This window comes from Panthera onca, chromosome A2, assembly GCF_046562875.1.
Source record: "Panthera onca isolate mPanOnc1 chromosome A2, mPanOnc1 haplotype 2, whole genome shotgun sequence".
In the NCBI taxonomy this organism is placed as follows: Eukaryota; Metazoa; Chordata; class Mammalia; order Carnivora; family Felidae; genus Panthera; species Panthera onca.
The window spans coordinates 46,754,852-46,780,275 of record NC_138340.1 but is presented as its reverse complement, the minus strand read 5'-3'; the positions used below and the strand labels follow the sequence as shown (position 1 = coordinate 46,780,275).

The window sequence follows — 25,424 nt, the reverse complement described above, 5'->3', positions numbered from 1 at the left end:
CCTCCTTAGGGATACTCTTACTCCAGTATTAGGCTGGGTGCCTCTCTTCTGTATTCTGTCCTTGTTCCCAGCATTAGCATACTCTCCAGTCATCAGCAAGGTGCCTGCCTGGCTGCCTACCCCACTACACTGGTGTATCTTAGAGTATAGCACAGTCCCTGGCAACTAGAGGGCACCCAGGAAATAGTGCCTGAATCAATCAAGCAGCTATTAGACCTTCTTCCCTTTCATCCCCCTCCTCTCTCCCAGTCTTTCCTCTTTGCTACTGGCCTTACTTCTCAAGAGTAAATCTGCTTCCATCTGCTTCCAATGTCATGTGCGCCATCTAAGCTTCAAGAAGGGCCTGTCACTAACACGGGGCTTAAGGCTACACGTTCCTACCTTCTTTGGGTGCAGGAGAGGAACAGTTCTCCCCAGTCTCCACCCTACACACGTCAGAATACAGGAACTCGCTTGCCAAACTCTCTCCGGCTTCTGGGAGAGAGAGGAAATTTTATGATGAACAATCTGGCAGCATATGGTTAAAATGTTTGAAGTCCCCAATTCACGGCTGATTAAACAATTCTTTACATAAATAACACCCTACATTCCTGCATATAAATTCAAGGCAGAGATGCAATTTACACTTTCATTTGGTGATCTGGATGGGAAAGAAGCCAGAAATGTCAATTCCTGTAGGCTTACTAGAAATATCGCACTTAAATAGCACCTCTCCAACTTTAAAGACACACAGCTGAAACTCTTCGACAAATACTACTGAGCGTACAGACTCCAGCAAGATTTACACCAAGTCTGCACGGAAAGCATCAGCAGGCATGAGCGGAAATCCAAGGTCCAGACCAGTTTAGTTCAGAACCCTAAGATGGTTGGCAGGAAATTTCAGTCAGTGTCAACTTGGAAGCTGGAATTACATGCCAAGAATGCAGCATTTAGAAAAAGGCTGCCTGGCACAGCCAGTGATAATAATTCTACTTTGTTCCTTGGACTCAGGGTCTCTGGTTACCTGATAAAAAACCAGTAACATTTCACTTATAACGGTGTTAAAATATTGTGATTGACACAAAGGAAGACTTGGGTATCACTCACTCAAGTATATAATCATTTTATTTCATTCTCAAAACTATTCTTGCTCTATATAAAAATAATACACACTGTCAAACTTGTACATAGTAAACAAGCCCCAGAGACAGCCACTGCTGGGGGGGGGGGGGGGGTGTATATTCTTCCATATTTTAAAGGACATATGTGAGCTTTTAATTTTTAAAAATATATATGTGGATCCTATTATAGTTATTATTCTGCAGTTTCCCATATATTTGTGGGTGCTTTTCGTTGAAGGATTATAAAGATGTGTCCTAACTGCAGGGCAAGCCACCCCAGAGGACTGCAGCCTAATAAAACACTTGATGTTTAGACTGCTTCCAGTTTCCCAATGGAGTCAGCATCCTTCATACACATCATTTCTGCATGCACAGGCAGAAGGCTTTTCCTTTAAGGATCAATTCCTAGAAGTAGATTTACCAAGCCAGAGGGATGCACCCTCCTACCTTTCAACATATATGGTCAAACTGTTTTTGAATAAGTCCTATTAGTTTAAAATATGACTTTAGGCAATAAAGTGTAGGCTCTGGACACTCCCACTCAGCATTCGATATATCCTACCACCCTTTGAATAAAGCGACGACTAAGCCCTCTATTCAGAATTCATGCTCTCAGTGCTGGGAGATACCTACACTGCTAAAGTCATCATTCTCTTTTAGTTCACTTACAATTAAATATTTTTTTAACATTAAAAAAAAGATGAGAAGACTCAAACTCACCTGGAAGAGCTGTTTCATTGGGCAACCTGTCTACTTCCAAGATAAAATCATCTTTGAAGAAAAGATAGCCCACTATTGAGAACAGGTAAACCAGGATCAAAGCCAGAACTGCTGTCAAGATGATGGACCGGCCATTGCGAGTGACACTTTTAATGACATTAAGCAGAGTCTCTTCTCTGTATACCAAATCAAAAAGCTTTAAAAACAAAGAAGACAATGCGATGGTTTTAGGAAACCTCTATATTAGATGTATGTATGTATGTATGTAGATTACATATCTCATAATGACAACTTGATTTATAGAGAATTTACCCTTTTAACAACTCAGAAGCATTCTACTGTTTTCTTAACACTTCATACTTGCCTGTCTTAATGAAAACTGAGATAAGGGAAATAAGCATAGGAAAGGAAGGAGGGAACCAGTTGGAATTTCAAGAGTTACTCAGACAGTTTAGAGGTGCTTGTAGAGGGAACAAATACAGAGTGGTACCAGTGAGTTTCAGCAAGCAAGGGAGAGGAAAGTGATGAGTGTGCATTCACGGAGTAGTTACTGAGCTTCTGCTAAGGGCCAGCCACTCTGGAAGCGGGAGTGGGCAAGCCCTGGTCCTTGTCCTCCCAGAGCCTCAAGGGGAAGGCCACACCCAACCGGGCAGTGCAGGCAGTGGGCACTGTGGAGTTAAGAGGTGCAAATCTTAGTTCAACCACAGGACATCACAACAGCAGGCTAGGTTCTTTCTCCTTCCCTCTGAGCCTCTGTTTCCTCATGTGCAGATGGGAGGACAGAGAGTTGTAGTGAACAAGAGCTACGTGATGTATATACTGTGTATGGTACATCCCGTATGGCCAGCCGTACGTGCTGAGTGCATCACGGTAAATGGTAATTATAATTTCCTGTTGAAGGGACTCGGCCAAGGTCCCAAAGCTCATGGCAGGATCACTGGTGGTGGTAATACAAGAGGAAGTCTAAACCTTTCCCATTTCTCTAGTGGCAGGGCGAGGCAGAGACCCCCTGAAGTACACTGTGGGTTCACAGTCTAGGCTTGCCCTCTGCTAAGAGACTTGCTCTGTGCAAGAAGTTGGCCTGTAGGTACTTCTAGGTATGGGGGGACTGATGGGTTGTTTTTTTTCAGATATTTGGCTGGAGAAAGAATAAAGAGACATGGAGGAGAACTCTGTGGGCTAATTCTTGGACCTGGGGGCTAGTTTTAATCTGGCTTCTGTGCTGACATCGACTGCATTTTCTGAAGGTTCTGCCTCCCCTTGGCTTTTGGGAATGACTGCACAGCCAAGTGAGTCAGGGGACAAGGGTTTCAATCCTCACTCTGCTTTTAATTTACAGCAAGATGTTGGCGGAGCTCTGTAACCTCTCTGGACCTCAGTTTCCTCATCTGTAAAATCAGCGGAATGAAATAGCTGATCTCTGAGTCCCTTCCAATTTATAGCTTTACATCTGAGTTCATTTTCTGGTCAATTAGCCCTTCTGCCTCCATAACGCCAATCTGTGTCCTGAGACCTGCGTGAAGGACACTGGGTAAAGGAGCATAGTCAAAAGGAAGGAAGCAAGGAAGAGGTGTTTCATCAACTGAAGAGTACAAAAGGCTAATGTTGCTATTAACGTTGGTTAAATATTTTCCAACAAGCCGCTATGAAGCAGCAAGTGAGAGCAACTTCAGACAATCAACAAATGACACTTGTTTTGGGGGGGCGGTAAGAACTCTAAGATTATATAGCCACCAAGTTCTTGAAACGACAAGTGATTTTTTTTTTCTCACTCACCTATAACTTCTGGCTTTGAAACAATGGATATGCGTTACTTTATACAGAAAAAACTGTCTTCTAATCAGTGAATTACCCGTTTAATGAAGAAAACTTTGAAAACAGAGAAAAGCACACAGAAAACCAAAAATCACCAATAACTCCACCATCTATAGACATCAACTCAAGTTCTCTCCTTCTGCCTCTATTAGAAAAAATGTAATATATATATAATATACCGTAATAGTGGCATACAGTCAGGCTCTTTCACCAAGCAATCACAAACATTTTCACGTCAAAAATAATCACCTAGAATGTCAGTATATGGAAAAACCACAGTTTACTTAACCAAAGTATTTACCTTTTTTTTAAAAAACAGTCAAGATGTTTTAAATTGCATGTCATTAAAAATAATGCTGTGATGCACATTCTGTACTTGCCTCTATACATACTTGTCCAGTTATTTCTTTTTGGAGAACTTCCAGAAAGGAAATTGTTGGGCCAAATGTTGTAACAGACTATGTCGCCCCATTGCGTTCCCAAAAGGCTGTACTGCATAGTCCATGCTGTCAGAGGCCAGTGCCTGCTGTTGCACACCCACATGAGACCCGAGCATGCTCATGCCTCTGAACCTTTCCATACATCACAGGCATAGCTCAGGATCTCATTGCTGTTTTAACTAGCAGGTATTTGTTTAGCATTGAGGATGAACAATCTTCCAGGTTTACTGACCATATGGATTTCTTCTTCTGTTACCTGTCCATCTACAAACTTCACACAATTTCATCTCAGGGTGTTAATATTTTCTACGGATTTGCCTGGATGCAAGCTCGAGACAAGGTTCAGCCAGTCTGGGGGTCCCACCCTCCCACTGTGCCTTTCTGGCCTGCTGGTGTGGTACTTTCACAGCCCTGGGACATGTGGGTTTTCCCTGCTGAAGGTCTCTTTCCAGTTCCTCTCTGTCATCAACTCACCTTACTTGTGGAATAACTTGAATGGTTTCAGTATTCTGTCTGTGATTCTCAATAAACATGTTAAATACCACTTTTGACACCAAAAGTAGCAAGTCACCTGAGGTCACAGACAAGTCAAGGCCCAGAAGCACATATGAGAGGCATCTAGCCACAATCGAGTTTGATGCTAGTACATTTTCTACAAGGGAACTGAGCTCAGGTGTCCTGAGGCTCAGGGTTACTCTGTGACAGATCAGAGATGTGACAGCACGAATGCAGACTGCACTGGGAGATAACAGATGCATGCAGCAGGGACTTCTTCACGAGCTCCAGTGAAAGGCAGTTCAGGGCTGTGCTTCAGAAGTGACTGGGCAATCAACAGAGCTAAGTTGCTATCTGGTCTGTGGCACTTCCTGGGTGACTTTGGTAAGTCACTTAACCTTGCCAACCCTCGGTTTCACCATCTGTAATTTGGAGATACCATCTACCTCCGCAGTCGCTGTGAGAGACTGTATGAAAACAGCACACAGCACATGTTCAGTAAGTGGCTATTATAACAATGACTTTCTGGACTGTAAGGCCTGTGAGGGAAGATAGGATATCGGTTTGGCTTACCACGACATCCCCGCACGTAGCACTGGCTGGCATTGCAAATGACCAAAAGGAGAGGACTTGAATGTATGGAGAAGTAAATGAAGCCAGTGAGACATAAAGTGTAGAATCACCTGTCTCTTGGGAGAGATCCCTCAGTTGGGACGAGAGAGACCTGTACGTGAACTCGGCCTCCCTGCCCAGGAGGACTTGGGTGTTCCTGACTCAAATACCAGATGTTCATCCAGGGACATCGCTGCAGGAGACCAACAGGCTCAGAACTATACACAGGGCTCTCGAGATTTCTGATACACAGTGTCCAAAATAGGCCCCATAATGGCCATCACAAGTACATCCAGAGACCTCTTTGCCTAAAACCTCAAAGTCTAGCCAGACCTATTTTAAAATGAGGTAAAAGAATCCATTTCCCTCAGCCTGCCAACATATACCACTAATGGAATGAGCTAATCCTGATGACCTGAATGGTGAATTCTTTATGGTGTTTTGGATGGCAGAGGAAGTAAGCGATGACAAAGACAGTAATAATAGCTAGAATTGCTAAGCATTTCTCGTGTGGTAGTGCTATTCTAAGGCCCTGACGTGCACAGTTGCACATAATCCCTGTGACGGCCCTGTGAGGGGGACGGCTTGTTTTCATTTTGTGGATGGGGAAACTGAGGCACAGAGCAATTAAATAGCCAGTCCAGAGACCACATGGAGGACACCTCCCAGATTTTTCCTTGTTCTGCTGTTTGCAAATTAAGTCCCTCACTTTGAGTCAACACTTAGGCTTTGATCATTTTTTAACCGCACTCACAGTTTAATACTTCCAGTCGCTTTATGGATGGATTTGCTGGCAAATAGGTCAATTTTATGCTTCCTGTCACTTGATGTAGGTATAGGCAAAGGTTTCTTATCTATAACTCTACAGGTATAGATTCCCTCTAATGACAGGAGATTGAGTAGATATTTGGTCTATAATTTAAAAACCTACTCAGGAGGAAGGAAGGTGATCGAACCAATTCATTTTACGGACTATCAAGACATTATTCCCTTGGCTCAGATTGGAACAAAATCACTTCCAATGAAAAGGTCTCCTGGACCAATAAATCTACTGAGCTCAATGTTATGAATCTAGGGACTTAGAAAATAGCTCCTACTCTTATTCTGTCACTACACGTCCTCCCTGGGAAGTGGACCCCATGAGAATTATCAGAAGATGACGGTTTCAACGACATTCTCCTCGGTAAGTGCTGGCTGAGTCCAAGAAAGAAAGACAAAGACGCAATGGAGGGAACATCCCTGATCCAGACTGTAGGCACTGTCTATCACTGACAAGTAAAAGGTCCAACGTGCACCATGATCCCACACCTCCCTCTCTCCTGCTAGCTACCCTGCTCCCTGAGGAGCTTTCCTCTCCAGATCCCCAAAATGAGGCATGTGACCTCCTGTGAGACCAGACATACCAATCACGACTAAAAGGAGGGGTCTGTGATGAGACACAGGTCACAGGGCACTCCTGGTGTTCAACATGTAAGATCCTTCCACACCAGGAACTCACCAGCAAACTGTAGAAGAACTCGTGGACGAAGAGCCCCATGGCACAGATCAGCAGATACAACAAATGGTAAAGGAACTCAACATCCAGAACCATGGCTCGGTAGCCTCTGGTGAACGTTCCACAGTTGCCCACAAAGCTCATCAGAAAGATGATTTTATTGCAGACCTGAGAATAATGACAGGAACAGCCACATAAGAATGGATCATGCCGAACTTCAGACTTTGTGACAGCTGAGGGCCATTTTCACTCAAGGTATTTTAGCAACTATACCCGAGCAAAGCTTCCTTTTGCACCCAATTGCCCACCAAACACGCCAAGAACCATTTTGCAGATCTAAGTCATATCATTACTTTGCTTTTCAGGCATATTTCAAATTATGTGGTAGTCAAATAACTTCAGGAGCAACAGTAATCAAGTGGCATTTGTATATGACAAAAACAAAATTAACACATACTGAAATTATGATTTTCGAAATGAGATATGAATCATTTCTAACATTCTTATATGACTTAGTCAAACACAGAAGTGACCTCAATCTATGAACCCTGTGATCAGCATAAATATTAGCATTTTCTGAATTTCTGTTACATTCTAGGCATTATAAGGGTTGCAGTGTAATGAGAAGCAGTTGGTTTTTGTCTTTTATTACTCCTAATTCATAGGGGAAATAAGAATTTTCTTGAGGAAAAAAACAGTAAAGGAGACTTCAGGATGAATTGTATACCTCTGCCCCCTCTTCTGGGAATAACTTATAATTTTTCTTTGGGGATCTGTCCCTTTCCATCTATCAGTCCTTGAAATCTGGGCAGGGCTCCATCCCAGTTGATTGGAATATACTACTTCCCGGGCAATGTGGATTGGTTCAAGGACAGTCACATGACCAAATGGAACCAATGATACCCAATGAAACCTTTTGCAGCAAAAGACAACTTTGTTCTTTCCTTCCGACCTTGAACCTGACAGAAAGTAAGCTTTGAAGCTGCTGGCATCCATCTTGCCATACCACTGAGCCTCAGGGTACAATCAATGCAGACCCAAAAGATGCAACTGGATGCTGAGGCTACTGCCTGGGCAACGGTATTCAGCTGCACCTAAAGCTAGGATGTTCCCTTCTCAGTCACATGAAACTATGCATTTTCTCCTTTGCTTAGACTGGCATGGATTAGGTTTCCCGACATTTGTAACTGGAGGTCGATCTACTCTATTATAGTCCCACCTTGAATAGAAACCCCAAGCCTAGAACGCTGTCTCTAGCAACATGTTGACAGAAAAACTCGAACCAAGAGAAGGCTGAAGAGAAAGCTTTTCAGATATATGCGGTAAAACCATCTTCTGCTGCCCTAGCTACCTTGGCTGTAGGTACTAGGGAAATTCTGCCAGTTAATCTGGTGGGTCAGTGTTAAGTGAGCTTCTCAGCAATCAGATAAGAGCGAAAGCCCACACACAAAGAGAAAGTCAGGCTTTCTCAGACAGGATAAAGATTCAGTCTACCAGTTTTGTTTTTTTCTAGTATTCTAGCTGTCTGTAGTACAGGATCTTTCATAGGGTGAGGGAGTATCACTGTCTCTGGATGATCTGTGTTGATGAGGTTTGGGGAGGGCGGGGTGGGGGGTGGGGGACGGCCATGCTCTGGTTTACATTCCAGGACCTCAAACCTGCCAGGGCTCTGAACAGCTCAGCAGAGCAATTCACTTCACTTGAATCCACTCAAGCCCCTTAACAACTTCTGCCCTGGTTGCCTCTATTGCTTCAGCAGCAAATAAGGGTTCTCAGTCTTGGTCCAAGACCAGTGTCCCCACCTCCTACGGACCCTGCTTAAGGAGTCTGACATCTGGCTTCCGGCCCCACCTCCCCACTGTAGCAGCTCCGCCCCAGTCTCCAGGACTCTGCCAGGGCGCATGCAGCAGTCTGTCTGCCCTTAGCACCTAATCCCAGCGCCTGCAACATGACAGGGCTCAGCAGCCCCCCTTTCCCAGTGCCCCCCCCCGTGTCCCCCTTCCCGCCCCCGTGCCTGGCTGTCAGGACACCACCTCGTCCAGCCCCTGCAGGCCAGCATACCTTCTCTGCCCAAAGCCACCCTTTCGTCTCCTACATACTCCACGTGATCACTTCCCTTTTTTGGTTCACTCTGAACAGTTACTTATGCTAGTTATTTCAGCTCTCCCCACTCAGCTAATGTGACTAGAAATGGCAATTAATTGTCTAATTTAAGTCTTTCCCCCAACTGATGTATGTAACAGAAGAGAGAACCACGCAATGATTAAAGCCCAGAAACACAAAACAACCAGACGGCCGATACAGCACAACCACCTCTGAACTGCTGAGTTTTCCCCTTTTTCTTTACTTGTTTATTCTGTATTTCCTTCTTAAGTGGCTTCCTCTTCCCTTCTGCAGCACTGATGAGTCTTTGTCACTCTGCTCATACATTTCCAAATGCCACAGTTAACATCAATGACTTGCTTTGTCACCTCAAGCCTAGTAAGTCGACAGTTTAAGTGCGTTTTCACCCTGAAAACTAGGTCTCCGCATGGCTTCCTTTCTGTCCGTTGCCTCGTTCTTTTTCCAGTCATGTGGGATTGAAGACGTGGAGCTGGAATCGCCTCCCTCGTCTCCCCGTCAAGACGGTCACACCTTCTCGGCCTGGAGAAGAGGCCCCAGCGCAAGGTGCCCCCATGGCTTTCTGGTGTAAGGCTTGGCCTCTACACCCACCACACATTACTGTTTCCTTTACAGCTGTGGCATCAGTCCCTTCCTTCCTGCTTCCACACTATGACCAAGACTCGGGCTTGTCACGCCTACTCACAAGCTCTGCTGGGGGTCCTAAGTGGTCCACCTGCCTCCAGTCCCTCCCACTTGAATCCACATCACATGCCACTACTTGAGGGCATTTTTCCAAGAATACTTCTTTGTATATACCATGTCTTTGCTCAGAAAAACTTGAGTCATTTCCCACTACTGGGAATAGTTTCCCAACCTATATTCTACCACACTAATTCCACGTGATACTTAAAATGTGGGCCAGTAAGTTTAGGAAACACAGATACACTGTTTCCCTTTCTTAGAGATTCATAACCCTTATCATGCATGTTAAAGTGTCTCAGAAATCCTACAGTAAAAACCCTTTCATTTTGTTTAATGCAGCCTCTCCCTCACTGATTGGATCATGGAACCCCCTTCTCACCTAAGATTTATCAACTTGAAACATGCTCTGGAAGCGCTGACCTGGAGGATGAGGCCCAAGGGCATTCTCCTCAAATGCAGCACCCTGATGACCTGTACCGGGATCAGGTCCCACGCAGCCCTCCCTGAACCACACGGAGGGGAGCTCTACTGCTGGCCACCTCTTCAGAGTGTCCTGGGCCTTCCCTACTGCTTGGGCCTGTGGGGCGTCCCAGAAAATGCTCTTCTCTACCCCTGCTTTCTGGCCCATCCTTTCCATTCTACAACAGAGCTGCAACCCTGCCTCATCCCCTGGGGCTCACTGGCTTGAAGTGGTCCCTGCTCCCCTAATGTCCTTGCTGCCTCTGCCATATGAACACACCCATTTGGGGACACTTACTGATGCAACGAATTACTACATTAGTCTTATTTTGTTACATCACTTCCATTTTTGTACAGTGACCTTAGCTTCCTTATATGACCAGGGCAGAAACCTCTGGAAAGCAGTTTCAATCCCCACACTGCCTCACATATCCAAACTTTCTACTTCTGTTCACCAGGAAACCCCTCCGATTTATGGTCCTGTGTCAGCTGTCTCCACTTGCTAAGAAGTCCCCCTGCAGGGTCAGTTGGCACTTATCCTTCAACTACAGTGAAGGAGCACTTTCAAACCTCACCACTGACTTCGAAATAACGGATCCTCTCCTCACCTGTATATGTGCTCCATTTCTGTTTCAGCGATTCCTCCTGCCTCTTCTCTTGGTTCTGTGTGGCCCTCAAAGAAGTGGGTGTGCTGTATTAATATCCGATCATTTGACGTATTATACTGGCTAAAATCTCCCGTCCCAGCAAAGCTTTGACCTGACTGGGAGAACTAATTTACATCTCAACTGCTCTCCCTCTTCCTCCCTTACTTCTGAGAGGGATTTTCCCTAAAAAGGAGACTATCAATGCCCAGATAACAGATTAAGAGGTTCGCTGGACCGTGAGAAGGTTAAGAGGGAGATGTCCACCCACACTGCTCTTGCTTCTGCTATTTTAACAATTGACCCCAACAGTCTTTTTCTGCCCTGAAAACACAGGGCAAGATTCCGGGAACCAGAACGGAAGGTGTTCCTGTTTGCATGTCAACAAGCAAGTGGCTATGAAGGTATTCCTACTTACGTTGAAAGCTCCCAGAAGAAACAATGTGGGTTGTAACCCAACCGAAAATATCAACCGGAGAATTGTGGAGGCAATTAAGGCCCGGATGCCATGGGGCTTGGGGAGGGCAATGACAATGGCCAGAGAGATGAGCATGGCTGTCCACAGCAGTCCTGACCAGTGTGGCTCCAGTGTTCCTGGAAAGACAAGGTGGGGCTCTCAGAGATCAGCATTTCACTGAGTAAGAGGCGACAGACCAAAATGGGTATAATGACACTTTCTTCAATTAACAAATGGGCCTCATTGTCCAAATTCTCACCTCCAATTCTGTGCCCCTCGACATAACCCATCACACCCATGTCTTCTCATTGGCAAGCCTTGACCTATGTTCGTTCTACCTGGGGAATTCTTCTCCCCTTCCTATTCATCTTAGGTCTTCACCATCAACTCATCCCCACCTCCTTCCTCTTCAGAAAACTATGCCAGGTGCCCCTCCCTCTCTGTGTTCTCATTCCCCACCCTGGTCATCCGTATATAACACTATTTTTCTGGGTGTCAGTTTACCTGTCTTTCTCTACCCTCCACCCCTACCCTAAATGCCCCCCAGCCAGGTTCCAAATTCCCTGAGGGAAGCACTGGGCACCCAGTAGGAACTAATCAGATGAATTTGTTCCATCAATAAAATCCATACATGTATCACATTTCACTCTTCAGGAAGATGAACTGGAAGCCTAAACTTCTAATTTCTATTAAAAGTATGCAAAGGAAATTGCAGGTCTCCTGCCTGAATCAGATTTCTTCAAGGGAAGGAGGAAGGCAACTTCCGTATCATTAACATCATCCTACAATTAGATTATCCTTGTAGTCAAAGAGCTTATACCAGTTTTTGTCATCTCTTGCTATTTCAAGTTCTATTTAGAGTGTCCCACGAGACGGCTTAGTTATATAACATGAGCCAACACGGCTAAAAATATAGTTCTGTAAAACACTCATTAAAAAAAATAAAACCCTATTTCAAATGCTGTCACATTTTGAGTCTCCTTCAGATGTAAACAAGCAGCACTACATGATCAAGGCCACTTATATAAAGGAGTTTCGCTTCTCCAGAACTGCTGGGATTGAAGCCCCACCCAGGAAAGAGACTCGCTTGCGAGTTACAGCTCCTCCACAAGCCTGCTGGCTGCCCTAGTTCACTCCGTCCATGTCCGCCGAGACACTTTTTCTCTAGAAACTGTTCCCCCCACTCCCAACCACTTCCCTCTTCCCTTTTGATATCCTTCAAAAGGAAAACCTGATTAGAAATGGGCACAGAGAGGCAGAAGCTTCTGGGAAATTCAGGAAGACATGGATATTGAGGCATATGTCACTTCCTGTGCATTTAACAATGGTTAGGTATCACAGGAAGCTGTTGACACTGATCCTCATTTATTTGGTCCTCCCATCCAGCTGAACAATTGTCTTCACTGTACTCTGGAGGAAACAGAGTCTTGGTTACATGTCTTGCCCAAGGTGACAGAGCACATGGCTGGAATGTGTAAGCCTCTGAAGTTGATGGTTCTTAATGGCCAATTAAAAAAACAACAACAATGCATAAAACCAACCAATTTTAAGCTCATAATGTGATGAGTTCTGGCAGTTTATATAGTCATAGACCACAGGTAACTGCCAACACAATCAAGATGTGAGCATTTTTCCGACCCTACAGGGTTTCCTTGTGTTCTTTGCAGTTGCCCCATCTCCACCCTGACACAACCACTGACCTCCCTTCCATCACTAGGGCCTTGCATTCTCCACAATTTCATAAAAATGGAAACATAATCGTATTAGTAGGTACGCTTTTAATTCTTTCACTTAACAAATTTCTGAGATTCAGTCAGGTTATTTTGTATGTAAGTATTTTGTTCTTTCTGTCGGCGTAATATTCCATAATATGGATATACCACAATTTACTTATCCACTCAACAATTAATGGGTATTTGTTGTCTCCAGTTTGTGTTCTTATAAATAACGTTACTGGGAACATTCAAGTACACATCTTGAAATTGGCGTAAGTTTTTATGTGGATCATAAGAAGATGTTTAACTTTCTAAGACACAACCATACTGTTTTCCAGAGTGAATGCACTATTGCGTAGTACATGGGGTTCCACTTGCTCTAAGTCGCCACCAATACTTGGTGGAATCAGTGTTTCTATGTATGTATATATATAAATATGTATCTGTTTTTTCAGTATTTTCAATTGTAGCCATTCTAGTAGGTTTCTAGTGGTATGTCATTGTAGTTTTCATTCACACGTCTCTGATAACTACTGATATTGAGTATCTTTTAAAAAAATTTTTTTTTAGCATTTATTTATTTTTGAAAGACACAGCATGAGCAAGGGAGGGGCAGAGAGAGAGGGAGACACAGAATGTGAACCAGGCTCCAGGCTCTGAGTTGTCAGCACAGAGCCCGACGTGGGGCCTGAACCCATGAACAGTGAGATCGTGACCTAAGATGAAGTCGTATGCTCAACCGATTAAGCCACCCAGGCATGCTCCCCACTCTTTTAAAAAAGTTTTTTAAACATGTGATGTTGAATATCTTTTTATGTGCTATTGCCCATTCTTCTGTGAAATATCTGATCAAATCTTTTGCCCACTGTTTTAACTGAGTAGTCTTTTTATTACTGAATTGTAAGAGTTCTTTATGTATTCTGGATATTAGCCTTTGGTCAGATATATATTTTGTATATATTTTCTCCCAGTCCATGTACTCTAAGTGTCTCAGTCATTTTCTCTAAGTGTCTAATCACCATCTGGAGCACCTGGGTGGCTCAGTTGGTTAAGTGTCTGACCTTGACTCAGATCATGATCTTGTGGTGAGTTCTGAGCCCCGTGTCAGGCTCTGTGCAGACAACTCAGAGCCTGGAGCCTGCTTAGGATTCTGCATCTCCCCCTCTCTCTGCCCCTCTCCTGTTTGCACTCTTTCTCTCTCTCAGAAATAAACATTAAAAAGATTTTTTTTTTTTAATTAAAAAAAATCACCATCTTAAACTGCCTAAAGATCTCAGCATAATAAATGGGACCAGTACAGTGGATGTACCTAAATCCTGAAGGGGCCAAAATAAAAACCTGTTGTCTCCCGACTATAAAAGCAGTGTTAAAAAATGCTAGATTTTAAAAAACCAATTATAGAAAGACATCTTTAAGACAATTGGAGAAACATGAATATGGACAGGCTATTACATGATTTACTGTTAGTTCTGTTAGATATGATAATGTTATGGTAATTATACATATTTTGAAATATTCTTAGAAGTTAGAGATGCACACTGAAATATTTATGGGCAAAACAACAAGATGTCTAGACTTCTTTAAAATCTTTCAAAATACAGTTGGAGAATAGATGAAATAAGATTGACAAAATGTTGGTAGTTGTTAAAGCTGGGTTAACAGATACATGGCAGTGAATTAACTGTTATTATTTGTGTATATATTTGAAACTTTCAAAAATGAAAAAGTTTAAAAGGCAGTAATACATTTGCTTCGATCATAGTAGCATGCTCACAAGTTCAGTAAACAATGTGAATCTGCCCAGGTTTCATGCTTTCCAAAGGCTGTGTGACTCATCAGTTCTAAAATAAAGGGGGAAAAGGATACTTTTGAAAAGGAGCTTTTAAGGCCACCAGTATTCTTGGCAGCCAGAGGCCTAATAAGCCACAGAGCCATATCAGCACTCATAAAAAAAAAAAAGGGGGGGGGGGGGGGGACATTCAACTGGGACATTTTGGAAATCCCAGTTTTAGGGTTCAACATGAACAAATACTGATCTCAAAGAAATACTTTCAGGTAACCAACCAGATCTTATTTCAAGGCAGGCCTAACACACCCCTCCTCTTGAAAATGGTTAATAGTGAACACAGAAGATGCCCCCAACATGTCTTACAAAAGAGAAAAATAAATCTGAGAGTGAATTGATGTGTTGGAAGTGAGCTCAGTCACTTTATAATGGAAAAGGCTTCCTGAGGTCGGATCAATCTCCTTCTTTCCTGGGAGATCTAATTATGCTTTCCATTTAATCCATCCACATGAAGTTTCTAAAGCCCACACTGCCAAAACAGAAAGTCTCAACTACTACGGATCAACCAGATCACCACTGTAGAATTGGAGGGACTTTTAACAATCATCTCCTCACTGGGTCTTGAACTTGTATGGGCGAGAAACAGGATGCCCCTGAAATCCTGACTGGGTCAACCACTATTTTTCCCTGAACCACACGGCAATTCCCCAATTCACACCAAGGTTTCCCAACTACTGGGTCAATTTAAGTACCTTTTAATAGAGAGGATAAGGATGACTAACGGAAGCTGCCTGCCCAGAGTCACGTGGTGAATGAGTGGCAGAGTCAGGCCTGGATGGTGACTCTGGACTTTGTAGATCAAGTATTCCACTGGATGAGGCTTACCACGGAAGGGGAGGGAAGCTGTCAACTGCCTCCCTTCAGACAAGGTCCTCAACGTTTCCACAAATGACCAATGAAGAAAATTGTCAAGGTGTATAATAAAAGCTAATTTTAAGTGTTGTGAAAGAAATGGGGAATAAAGGAAAACACATCCAAGGTAATGGTTGAAGAATCAGTGATGATAAGCATGACAACTTTCCTGAAATGGAAAGAGGGCAAGGATCTTCTGTCACTCTATTTCACGCTCTTATCTCTGCTGACCGGCAGCCTGGCTGAGTACATGTCCCCTCCGAGAAAACCTCGCAGCCCTGTGGATGTGCAGAATCTTTTCACACAGGGGTGTTTATGATCCCTGACATGGCACTTAAAAGGAAAATACCCCCAGACTTGTGTTTAGGTAGTGCTTTTGGGGGGGAAAAATCATTCAAACAAGGATTTCAAGGTAACTGAAGGCCTAGCAGAAAAGCTAACTCCTCAAATGGGTATGTTGGATACCTAAGCATCACAGAACAAGTTACCACTTTCAAAATGGACCTTAAATAGACTGTAAGTATAGACATGCTGTCTCATCATGTATACCCATCTGCATTATTAGGCTCAAGAGCTAAGCCTGGAACTGCTCTACTGTTTTGGTGTCTTACTTTTGGGCTCCATTCCCTGTATTTCACAAAAGGTGGCTACTGGTCAGTTGTTACATATGTACATGAGACAATCTGCCAGGTAGGTCTGATGAAAAATGTAGCTGAGAAAGAGATCTCTCAAGAGGCTGTACAGCATGTCAGAAAAGGGGCTATGGATGTATAACAGGAGAGGGGCTTCTGCTGGGCCCCAGAACTCCGCAAATGTAAATAACTCTAGAACACTGTCAAGCAAATGGAGGAGCCACAAAGAGAAAAATAAATGGCCCTCCTGACTTGTTTGCCTGTTCTCAGAGAAATAGGTAGAATGCACATGGCAGGGGACTGGAAAGAGAGAGGGGCTGGGGAGGATATCCATAAAGATCATGGACATGTTCTACTGCGAGAATGATGGCATAGAGCTCTTAATAGCCTAACCATCCAAGGAGGTGCAGTCTTTAGTCATTCAAGTCCCGTCTCATCAAGCCCCCTGCCAAAAAAAAAAAAAAAAAAAAAAAAGAAAAAGAAAAAAAAATTCCAGACATGCCTTACAAATTCTTTAGTTTGAAATTAATTCTCTAAATATGGGATGGGGAAAATCATCTACAGGACTGAACATCAAAATGTCTATGTTCTAGGGTTAGCCTTGCCACTAGCTAGCTGTGCAGCTTTGGCTAAATCTCTCAAATTCTCTGAGACGAGAGTTTCCCAATATCTAAAACAAGGAGGCTGACTGAGACTATTTCTTACAGGTTTCAGAGTGTACAACTTCTTCTCTGTCTTTCCTGCTAGATAAATGTGGACACAAAATTTATATTGTTTTAAGTGAGATTTAAAACTAAATCTGTGGTAAAAGCTGCAATCCCATCTTGTCTGAAAATGGGTAACTGAGATCCCGTAATACTGCACCAATAGTTCCAGGGATCATATTTAAGATGCAAGTCATAACCTTCCTGCTACTTCTAGTAGTTTCTTTGAAATAGAAAATATGGGTACCTCCTCGGACTCCTTTAAATGGGTAGAAAAACGCCACAAGCAGGTTCATCAGGACAGCCAGGTTAAATGAAATGCTGCTCCAGAAAGACATGTTGCGGGCACACCAATACAGAACGGGCTGGGCTGTGAAAACAAAGACCAGACCATGTAAGGTTCGATTCAGAATGCTAGGAATCCCACTTGGCCCTTCCTCCCGCTCTGCCCCACAAGCCCACTTTTGTTTCTAGTTTTTACCACAACAGTAAGAAAAATGATCATTTGTTTTGAGGTTGACTCACAGGCTCACAACGACATCAGATTGGTTTATTTCTGTTTGGAGTACTTATTGGAACAGAAGATGTATTTGGGGTCAAGGAAGCAAAGAAAAGGAGGAAAGTTGGAACATCTAAAAACCCTGCATGCCCCAGTCAACACCACCAGTTATGAAATCTGGGGGTTGTCCAGAGTTCATGCACTGAATCAACCACTGAATCTGGGACCAGAGGAGATGCTCAGACAGACCCAAGAACTTAATCAGCCTTTTAGAAGTGTGGGGCTCCAGTTGGAGGGACACAGAGCATCCAGAATTGGCTGAGCTGGGCTCCAGACTAGGGTGGCTACCATTTCCATACTCCTGTCTTGCTCAAAATCCTCCACTAACTTACAGATCCTTTGCCTGACATTGAGCCATCTGCCCTTCTCCTCAAGTCTGATGATCATGCCAGGGGCAGGGAGCTGCTGACTGGGGAAGTGAGCAGCAGAGCTCCCATTCTCAAAGGCTACCATGGAGAGAGGATGTGGTACCAAAGCCATCACTAATAGGCGAGAGACACTTTCCATACTGCTGCCATCTTATATAGGCAATATCACACTGGCTGGGCACGCTCAGTGTTAGAACAACAGGCCTCTGGCCACATTGTGTGTGGTGGTGCTTCCTTTTTCACTGAATTCTTTTCCAGTGGTGCCTTATACTTCGGATGATGCTCAAATATAGATATGGTAGGAATAATTTCAGTCTCCATGCCAGAAGCAGAGTTTCTAATAGGTAGACTCATTCAACATTATCTCCCTCCAAACAAGTATGGAGTATGGGAGAATGGGTCTCTATGGTGTGTTTCTCTTTCCCAATGAAGTCATCACTTAACTTTAGGACAGCAGCCAATGACATATTCAATGGCCCTATAATGATGCCTAGAGCAGCAGCCAAGTCTTTGAAAGCTTCTCTCCAAAATAAAGTTATGCCACAATTAAACAGAGCCCTGGGTAATTTAATAATTGCTCAATTCATGTTTGTACTTGGGAAACAGGAAATATTTCCAAAGTCTAGAGTTTTAGGGTTACAAGCACCATCTATTTTAAAAATCTCTCCTTTTACAAATGAGGGAAACTGAGGCCCAGCAGGGGGTGGAAGTTATGGAGGAGATATCATCACCCAGGTCAGTGATCCTTTGGGGCTAGTGACAAGGACAAAGGTAAGTGGCTCATTTCAACATTCAGAAGAGGAGCTGAATGTTGGAGTTGAATTCAGTCAACCTCCAGTAACACTTAACTTCTTTTTTTAAAAGCAAAGTGGTGAAACAAATTTAAGGTGACAAATCATCTGCCCTGGAAACAATAGCTACTAGTGTTTCTTCTGGGAATGAAGCCCATTTCTGATCTGGATATATAGACTCCAGAAGAGCTGGGTGGCAAGAATGGCAAAGGGTTGGTAATGGTTGAAAGTGAGCCGCGGGTACGTGGGAATTTATAATGTCCTCTCCACGTTTGCGTATTTGTAAAAAGCTCTTACGGAGTAAAAGAAAAATAGGAAATGGCAAAGCTCAGTAATGGTCTATGTAAGCCAAAATTCTCTTCAGGGGGGCTCTCAATATCAAATATAAGAGCAGCCACTGTAGGATGCTTTAATTTAATTGTAATAAATGACCCTCAACTATGGCATGCAGCTCACAAATAAATCATGTATTTATAAAGCTAACACACTTGAACTGTAGTATCATTCTGAATATGATGAATATTTAGTCCTTCAAATCAACTGAGTATCTATCCAGGTTCAAAAAGATACTTAGAGACCAACCTTGACATGCACTGTCTTCTATTTACACATGAAACTGTGATCCCATTTAACTTTCCAGACTCTTTTTTCCCCTGCTTCTCTTCCCCAGATAGGCTACCTTTACATCCCAGTCTAGTGATGCTCCCTGAATGCATGTGGCACCTTGAGCCTCTGTGCAGTGTCCCCGTGCTATTTCAAAAATATGTCCCCAAAGTCTTTGATCCTCTCCTCTTCAAGGGGTGCAGCTTATCCCCTTTCCCTTGAGTGTGGGCTGGACTTAGTCACCACTTCTAAGACAGTACAGAAGTGATGGGCGTGTTTCCTGAGACTAGGTCATAAAAAGCACTGCAGCTTCCTCCTTTACCTCTCCTCAGTCATGTGCTTTGAGGAAACCAACCACCATTTTGTGTGGAACTCAAGCAGACCTACAGAGGGGCCCAGGTGTACAAGAAATGAGGCCTCCTACCAATGGCCACGAGAGTGAGCAGAGAAATGGGTCCTCCAGGTCCATCAAACCTTCAGATGAGGAGGGCCTGGCTGCCATCTTGACCACAACCTCATGAAAAACCCTGAGTCAGAACAACCCAGCTGAGCCACTCCCAAACTCTGGACACTGAGAAACTGTGAGGAAATAGATATTTATTGTTTTAAGCCACTAAGTGTTTTTGTTTTTTTCATTTTTTAATGTTTATTTAGTTTTAAGAGAGAGACAGAGTGCAAGCAGGGGGAGGGGCAGAGTGACGGAGACTCAGAATCTGAAGCAGGCTCCAGGCTCTGAGCTGTCGGCACAGAGCCCGATGTGGGGCTTGAACACAAACCAGGAGATCATGACCTGAGCCGAGGTTAGATGCTTCCCCGACTGCGCCACCCAGGCACCCCTAAGCCACTAAGTTTTGAGGTAAGTTGTCATACAGCAATATAATGCAACTAATGTACCTTGTGTGATGGGAAAATAGCAGCCCTCCCCCGCCAAGGATGTCCACATCCTCATTTTCGGAATCAATAAATATGTTACCTTTCATGGGAAAATGGACTTCACAGATGTAATACAGTTAAGGATCTGGAGATGGGGAAATTATCCTGAATTATCCAGTGGGCCCAACACAATCACAAACATGCTTACAAGCAAAGGAAGAGTGTGGGAGTGTCAGAGACAGGGTCCTGCAGTGTGAGCAGGGCTCTCCTGGCCACAGCTGGCTTTGCAGATGGAGGAAGAGGCCAAGAGCCAAACAATGCAAAAGCAGCCCCTAGAAGCTGGAAAAAGCTAGAGCCTCTAGAAGGCAGATAGTCCTGACAACACTTGATTTTTAGCCTGAGGAGAACCTTTGTAGGGTTCTGGCCTCCGGAAATGTAAGATAGTAAATGTATGTTATGGTAAGCCTCCAGGTTTGTGGTAATTTGTTACAGTAGCAATTGGAAATGAATACACCTTCCCTCTCCCCAAACTCTCAGGCTTGTGTTTATCCAAGTGCTATCTATCCTCCCAGATGCTGTTCAGATCCCGCCTTTTCTCAGAAGGCTGCCTTTCCCATACTTTCATGGCGTGTCACTGCTTAATTACAGTCCTGCTCATCATCAGGCAGCTCAATTATAGCCACTTAAAAATATGCCTGCGTTGCCTGCGCCCATCACACGGTACGTCCACACAGGAAGGAATCACAGCTTAAACACCGATGAACCCCCGCTGCTGTACTCCGTAGCATGTTTTCTACTTAGGACGGGTAAAAGTTGGCTGAGTGGATATACCTACTACCTCACAGTAAAAACACAGGATGCCACGATCCCATTTAGGCAGGTCAGTCTAAATTACTGAACCCCAGGGCATCATGTGGTAACCCTCTTCCCCAGCCTTTGTGTCTGGGCTGTGCTCGAGGACCTGGACTCCAGAATTCCCCAGCTCTATTTGGATGGGTGTGAGAACCATGAGGGAAAACCCCACGCAGGAATACGTCAGCATATGTAACCGGGCCTCTGTTTCCTCTTTCATGATCTTCTCATTCTCTGAGCCCAGAGTTTTACTTCACTGGGGCTGGGAACTTCAGGAGAAGGTGTCAGAGAGGCACGGGTGAGAAAGGATGTGAACACATTGAATGGGCTGTGCGTGTGTGTGCGTGTGTGTGTGTGTGTGCGCGCGCGCGCGCGTGCATGTTCTGTGAGAGGAGCAGCGAAGAGGGCTTCAGGAGACCATAGGAATTGAGTATCATAAGATTTGCAGAAGAAATTACCAAGCAACAGCAGCCTGGGACAGACTTGACTTTACATCTGAGCCCTAGCTCCAGATGTACCAAAGCACAGGTGGTTCTGTGACACTTTCAGGAAAGGGGAAAGCAGCTTCATGAATAAAGCAGAAATTTTCTTCCTACAGACTTATTAGAAGAGAAACAGGCTACTAAGAGAGAACAGTGTTTTTCATTTTAATTGCACTTCTAACGAGGGCATTTCTCCCCTCCCTAAATACGCATATCATGTTTCATCCAGTTACTGTTTTCAATTTCTCTCTTACCAGCAGATAGCTTTGAAGCCAATTAAAATCTTTCAGTTGACAACTATAGCTGTGTTTAAGCTATACTGAAACAAAGGCAGACTAAGCAAGAGGAGGCATTAGCTACAATGCAACACACATCGAAGGATGATGACGTGAGCACTCCACAATCAATGAGTCAATCAATCTTCATTCCCCACTTTGTAGGTGGGGGTCTGGGAGCAGTGAAGTCATCTGCTCAGGGCCACACAGCCAGTGGGGACCAGAAGCGGAATGGAAGTGAGATTCCCCCACCTCTTGGGGCTGAGGTCTTCCTCCTGTGCCTGCGTGAAGACAACCGTCTCATAAAGAGCGATCACAAGGTATCTATCCTCACAAGAAAAGGTGAAACCCTTCTGTCGGTTCCCAAGCCTCCTGGAGAGCCTAGCATGTATTTCTATGTTTTCATAGGCTCCCAGAATTGTGGGAATGAATATACCTGACCAGTCTTAGTAGACCCATACACTGATCAGAGCAAAGTCACAGTTTTAGTAACTACAGTGGAGGTCTGGATACGGGGATTCAGGATTATCCCTTGATGCAGGAATCGCAGACCACCCCAGTGAGGCTAAGAGCTGAAAACACAAGAGTGCAAAGTGGATAGGGTCTATGCCTACCTTACTTTGTTATTTTTTTTCTGTGTTCACCTAAGCGTTGTGTGGTGCGGGTGTTCAAGGCTACTCATGGCGCTTGAGCTGGAGGAGCCTGGATGAAGGACACACTGATATCGGTTAGAAGTGCACTCTCAATCTTCTGAAGTCCCTACCAAGGAGAACATGCAAGCTGGTCTTCTAAAGGCCTCCTGGCCTCTTCGTCAGACACCAAGCATGGGACTGGGTAAGGAATGGGTGTGGCCAGGAAACATTTTCTTTACTTTTTCTTTCCTTCCTTCCTTTTTTAAAGATTTTGTGTATCTCTACACTCAATGTGGGGCTTGAACTCACGACCCTAAAATAAAGAATCGTATGCTCTACTGACCGAGCCAGCCAGATGCACCCCAGAAAACATTTTCTAAGTTCGAAAGTGCTGGAAGATGAGGTAGCCTTAGAGATGAGTGAGAATGTTGTGGGGTGGGGGTGTGATGAGAACAGGTCTTCTGTCTGACGTGTGTGCACAACCCTCTTGGCCACTGGCCAAACCTAGGGGTGCAGGGAGGTAGGGAGAAGACTGGTGAAGTGAAAGAAGCATGCAGTGAATGCTGGTCCGTTCTGGCTCAAGCTGGTGGGAGGCAGGAAGAGGACAGAAGCTCCCAGAAACTGACCTCCAATTCCGCTTCCACTCCCGCAGCCCCGCCCCGCACAAAGAGCCCAAAAGATCACAACTGTAGCTGGAATCCAGGGTTTCAAATAAAAAAACCTGGCTCCTGACTAACAGACAGAAATAAAGCACAGTCCTTTCTAAGTTGGTCACAACAGTTGGTGCGGAGTGTACTGTCAGTACTGAAGGATCCCATTAAAATCCTAATGAAAACCAGGAGCTGAGAAGCCCTCTGGGACAGCCCTATAAAAGTGTTTTAGATGAGTTATTTCAGCCCGACTGGCCAGGCATTGCAGTGGGACTAGGTGGTGAGCAACGATGCGTCTTATGTGGCAAATGATTCCACTGCCTATAAAATGATTACAGTAGAGTCTAAAACCTGAGCTACACCTGTAAAAGGGAGAGACCAGTGTCTTCAGAGCAGGTGAGCTAGTAAATGAGCAGTCAAGCTGGCTGAATTTCCTGCTCAAGTGCACCATCCTGCGAGCTCAAAGCCTTGCTTTTTCTCCCTTCCTTTTATTTTCTACATCAAGATACCAAAAAACGACATTCTGAAAGTCTTCCATAGAGCTCTCCAATCAAATAAAATCAAATGGTGCATGAAGGAAGACTTTTCTGGGGAGGTGCCTCCCCAAGGCCAGAGCCCATTGATCAGCTACAAAGGTATCTAGGTCTGCCCGGCGCTCAGAGGTAGAAGTACTGTAAATTATTCTAGCTCTGGTCCGACTGGAGGCACACCCACCACCATCAAGCTGAGGTCTCTGAAACCCCAGGAGGGCATCGCTCTGACGTGTTGTGGATGCAGTGCTGACCCACCTCTCAGTTTCTTTTGCCAGTTCATTTCATTGAAGAGGTCCTCGGACCGCAGGAAGAAGTCATTGATCTTGCTGCCTTGTTCATCCCTCTCTGTAGTATAGTATATTCGTAGTTTTGACTCCTTGGTTAGGAATTCACATATGCTGGGCACAGGGAACACAATCTGTTCCATGGTTCGGTCTAATCTGACAATCTAGGGTGGAAAAATAGACGAGCTTTAACGGTCATTTTCAAAAACCTTTCACTGAGGATCTCTGCAATCGGTCATGGGCTCAGTATTCAAGACTGAATATAATACGAACCTGTTCTGGAGCCTTCTCAGACTGGGCTGTGTCTCTCAGATTTATATAAAAAATAGTTTGGGCAAGTCTCCAAGAAGAGTTTTTGTTTGTTTTGTTTTGTTTTTTAAGCTGAGACCCATTGCTTTTACTGTGATTAACTTTTGTCTCAATTTAAACTGTGTTTTGTGCATAAAACCAAATGAGGCTCTAGACTAGGGCTGTCCAATAGAACTTTCTGTAATGATGGAATGGTTCTATATCTAAGCATCTGCCCCTTGCAAAAGGGGGCCACTAGTCACACGTGGCCATTGAGCACTGGCATATGTGGCTAGTGCAACTGACAAACTGAGTATTTAATTTTAATTAAACAGCCACACATGACTAATGATTACTATATTGGACAGTACAGCACCAGACTGTGGTGCAAACCTCTCCTAAACTTCTCTGATGGCAAAATTAGGTGTTTTCTTTTTTCTCCTAAATAGGAACTTTAAAAAAGAGAATTTTGGTTTATCCAGTTGCATTGGCCTCCTATGATGTCACAGCATCTAAGATGTACAGGGCATGAACTAGTACGGCCATTTAACACTGGCACAGCGTTCACTGTTCTTTGAACCAGCTATGTCGAGCCCTGGAGTAGACACCTTACAGGTTTTCTCTGTGCCCTTCCTAAACTGGCTCAATCTCCAGAGGAGGTAGTCTGGTCAGGATTGTGCAGATTCGAGGACACTGTATTTAGTCACCATCCTGGGGAGTTGGCATTTCAAAAGGGGTACAGGTTGTGGTACAATAGGAGCATGACCTCTCTTTATTCTTTCACCCCAGAGGCTAGAGAAGTCAGGTGAGGGCCAATGCCCTCTACAAGAAGATCTGGTTCTCACTTTTTCAACACGTTTGCTCCCTGACACAGCAAGGGAAGTGACTCAGGTCCAGTTGTAGTGGAAAACTCTCTCAGACGTGAGACAGGTTCCCACAGCCCTACCTCTATAAATTCTGGGAGGCACGATCTTTAGACCAGTGGTTCCCCAATCTAGCTGCAGATCAGGTTACAGGAAACTTCACTGTCATAATGATTCTGGTTCTTCAGTCAACCTCATTTAAATGGAATTGTGGTTTGAGGATTGGTGACTGGAACCTGCCCACAGGTGATGCTCCTATTTGGATAGGCTCAGGGACTGAGTCTGTACTGGTGTCTGCCTGTTGTGCAGTCAAGTGGCCTCTGGATCTTCCTAAGCTGAACAACTATGATGTGAGAAGTGCTTTTGTTGTCAAGAGGGAAAGGACGATGACACTGGAGGCCCCCTGACAAGAACTAAGTCCCAGACTCCAGACACACTCAGGCTAACTCCCATGATCAAAGCACTCTATGAGGAAGCCCCAGGGAGTAATGGGGAATTTTCCAGCTTTTCATAGGTAACTTCTTCAGGAAACTGGAAGAAATGGGTGGCTAGCCAAGGGTAGGATTTGAGAGTGAGGGAC

General features: G+C 44.3%; 1 protein-coding gene across 6 annotated transcripts in view; it reads right to left on the bottom strand.

The window, feature by feature from the left end:
- Positions 1-25,424, bottom strand: part of ITPR1 (inositol 1,4,5-trisphosphate receptor type 1) — a 326,810-nt gene that overhangs the window by 31,033 nt on the left and 270,353 nt on the right. For all 6 annotated transcript variants that reach the window (XM_078442797.2, XM_078442799.2, XM_078442803.2 and 3 more), the window contains 6 exons: positions 23,665-23,857; positions 17,039-17,161; positions 11,004-11,179; positions 6,681-6,845; positions 1,821-2,016; positions 382-474 (listed from right to left, as the gene is read on the bottom strand). In XM_078442797.2, coding sequence (XP_078298923.1) covers positions 382-474; positions 1,821-2,016; positions 6,681-6,845; positions 11,004-11,179; positions 17,039-17,161; positions 23,665-23,857 — 946 coding nt within the window. The remainder of the gene's footprint in view (positions 1-381; positions 475-1,820; positions 2,017-6,680; positions 6,846-11,003; positions 11,180-17,038; positions 17,162-23,664; positions 23,858-25,424) is intronic.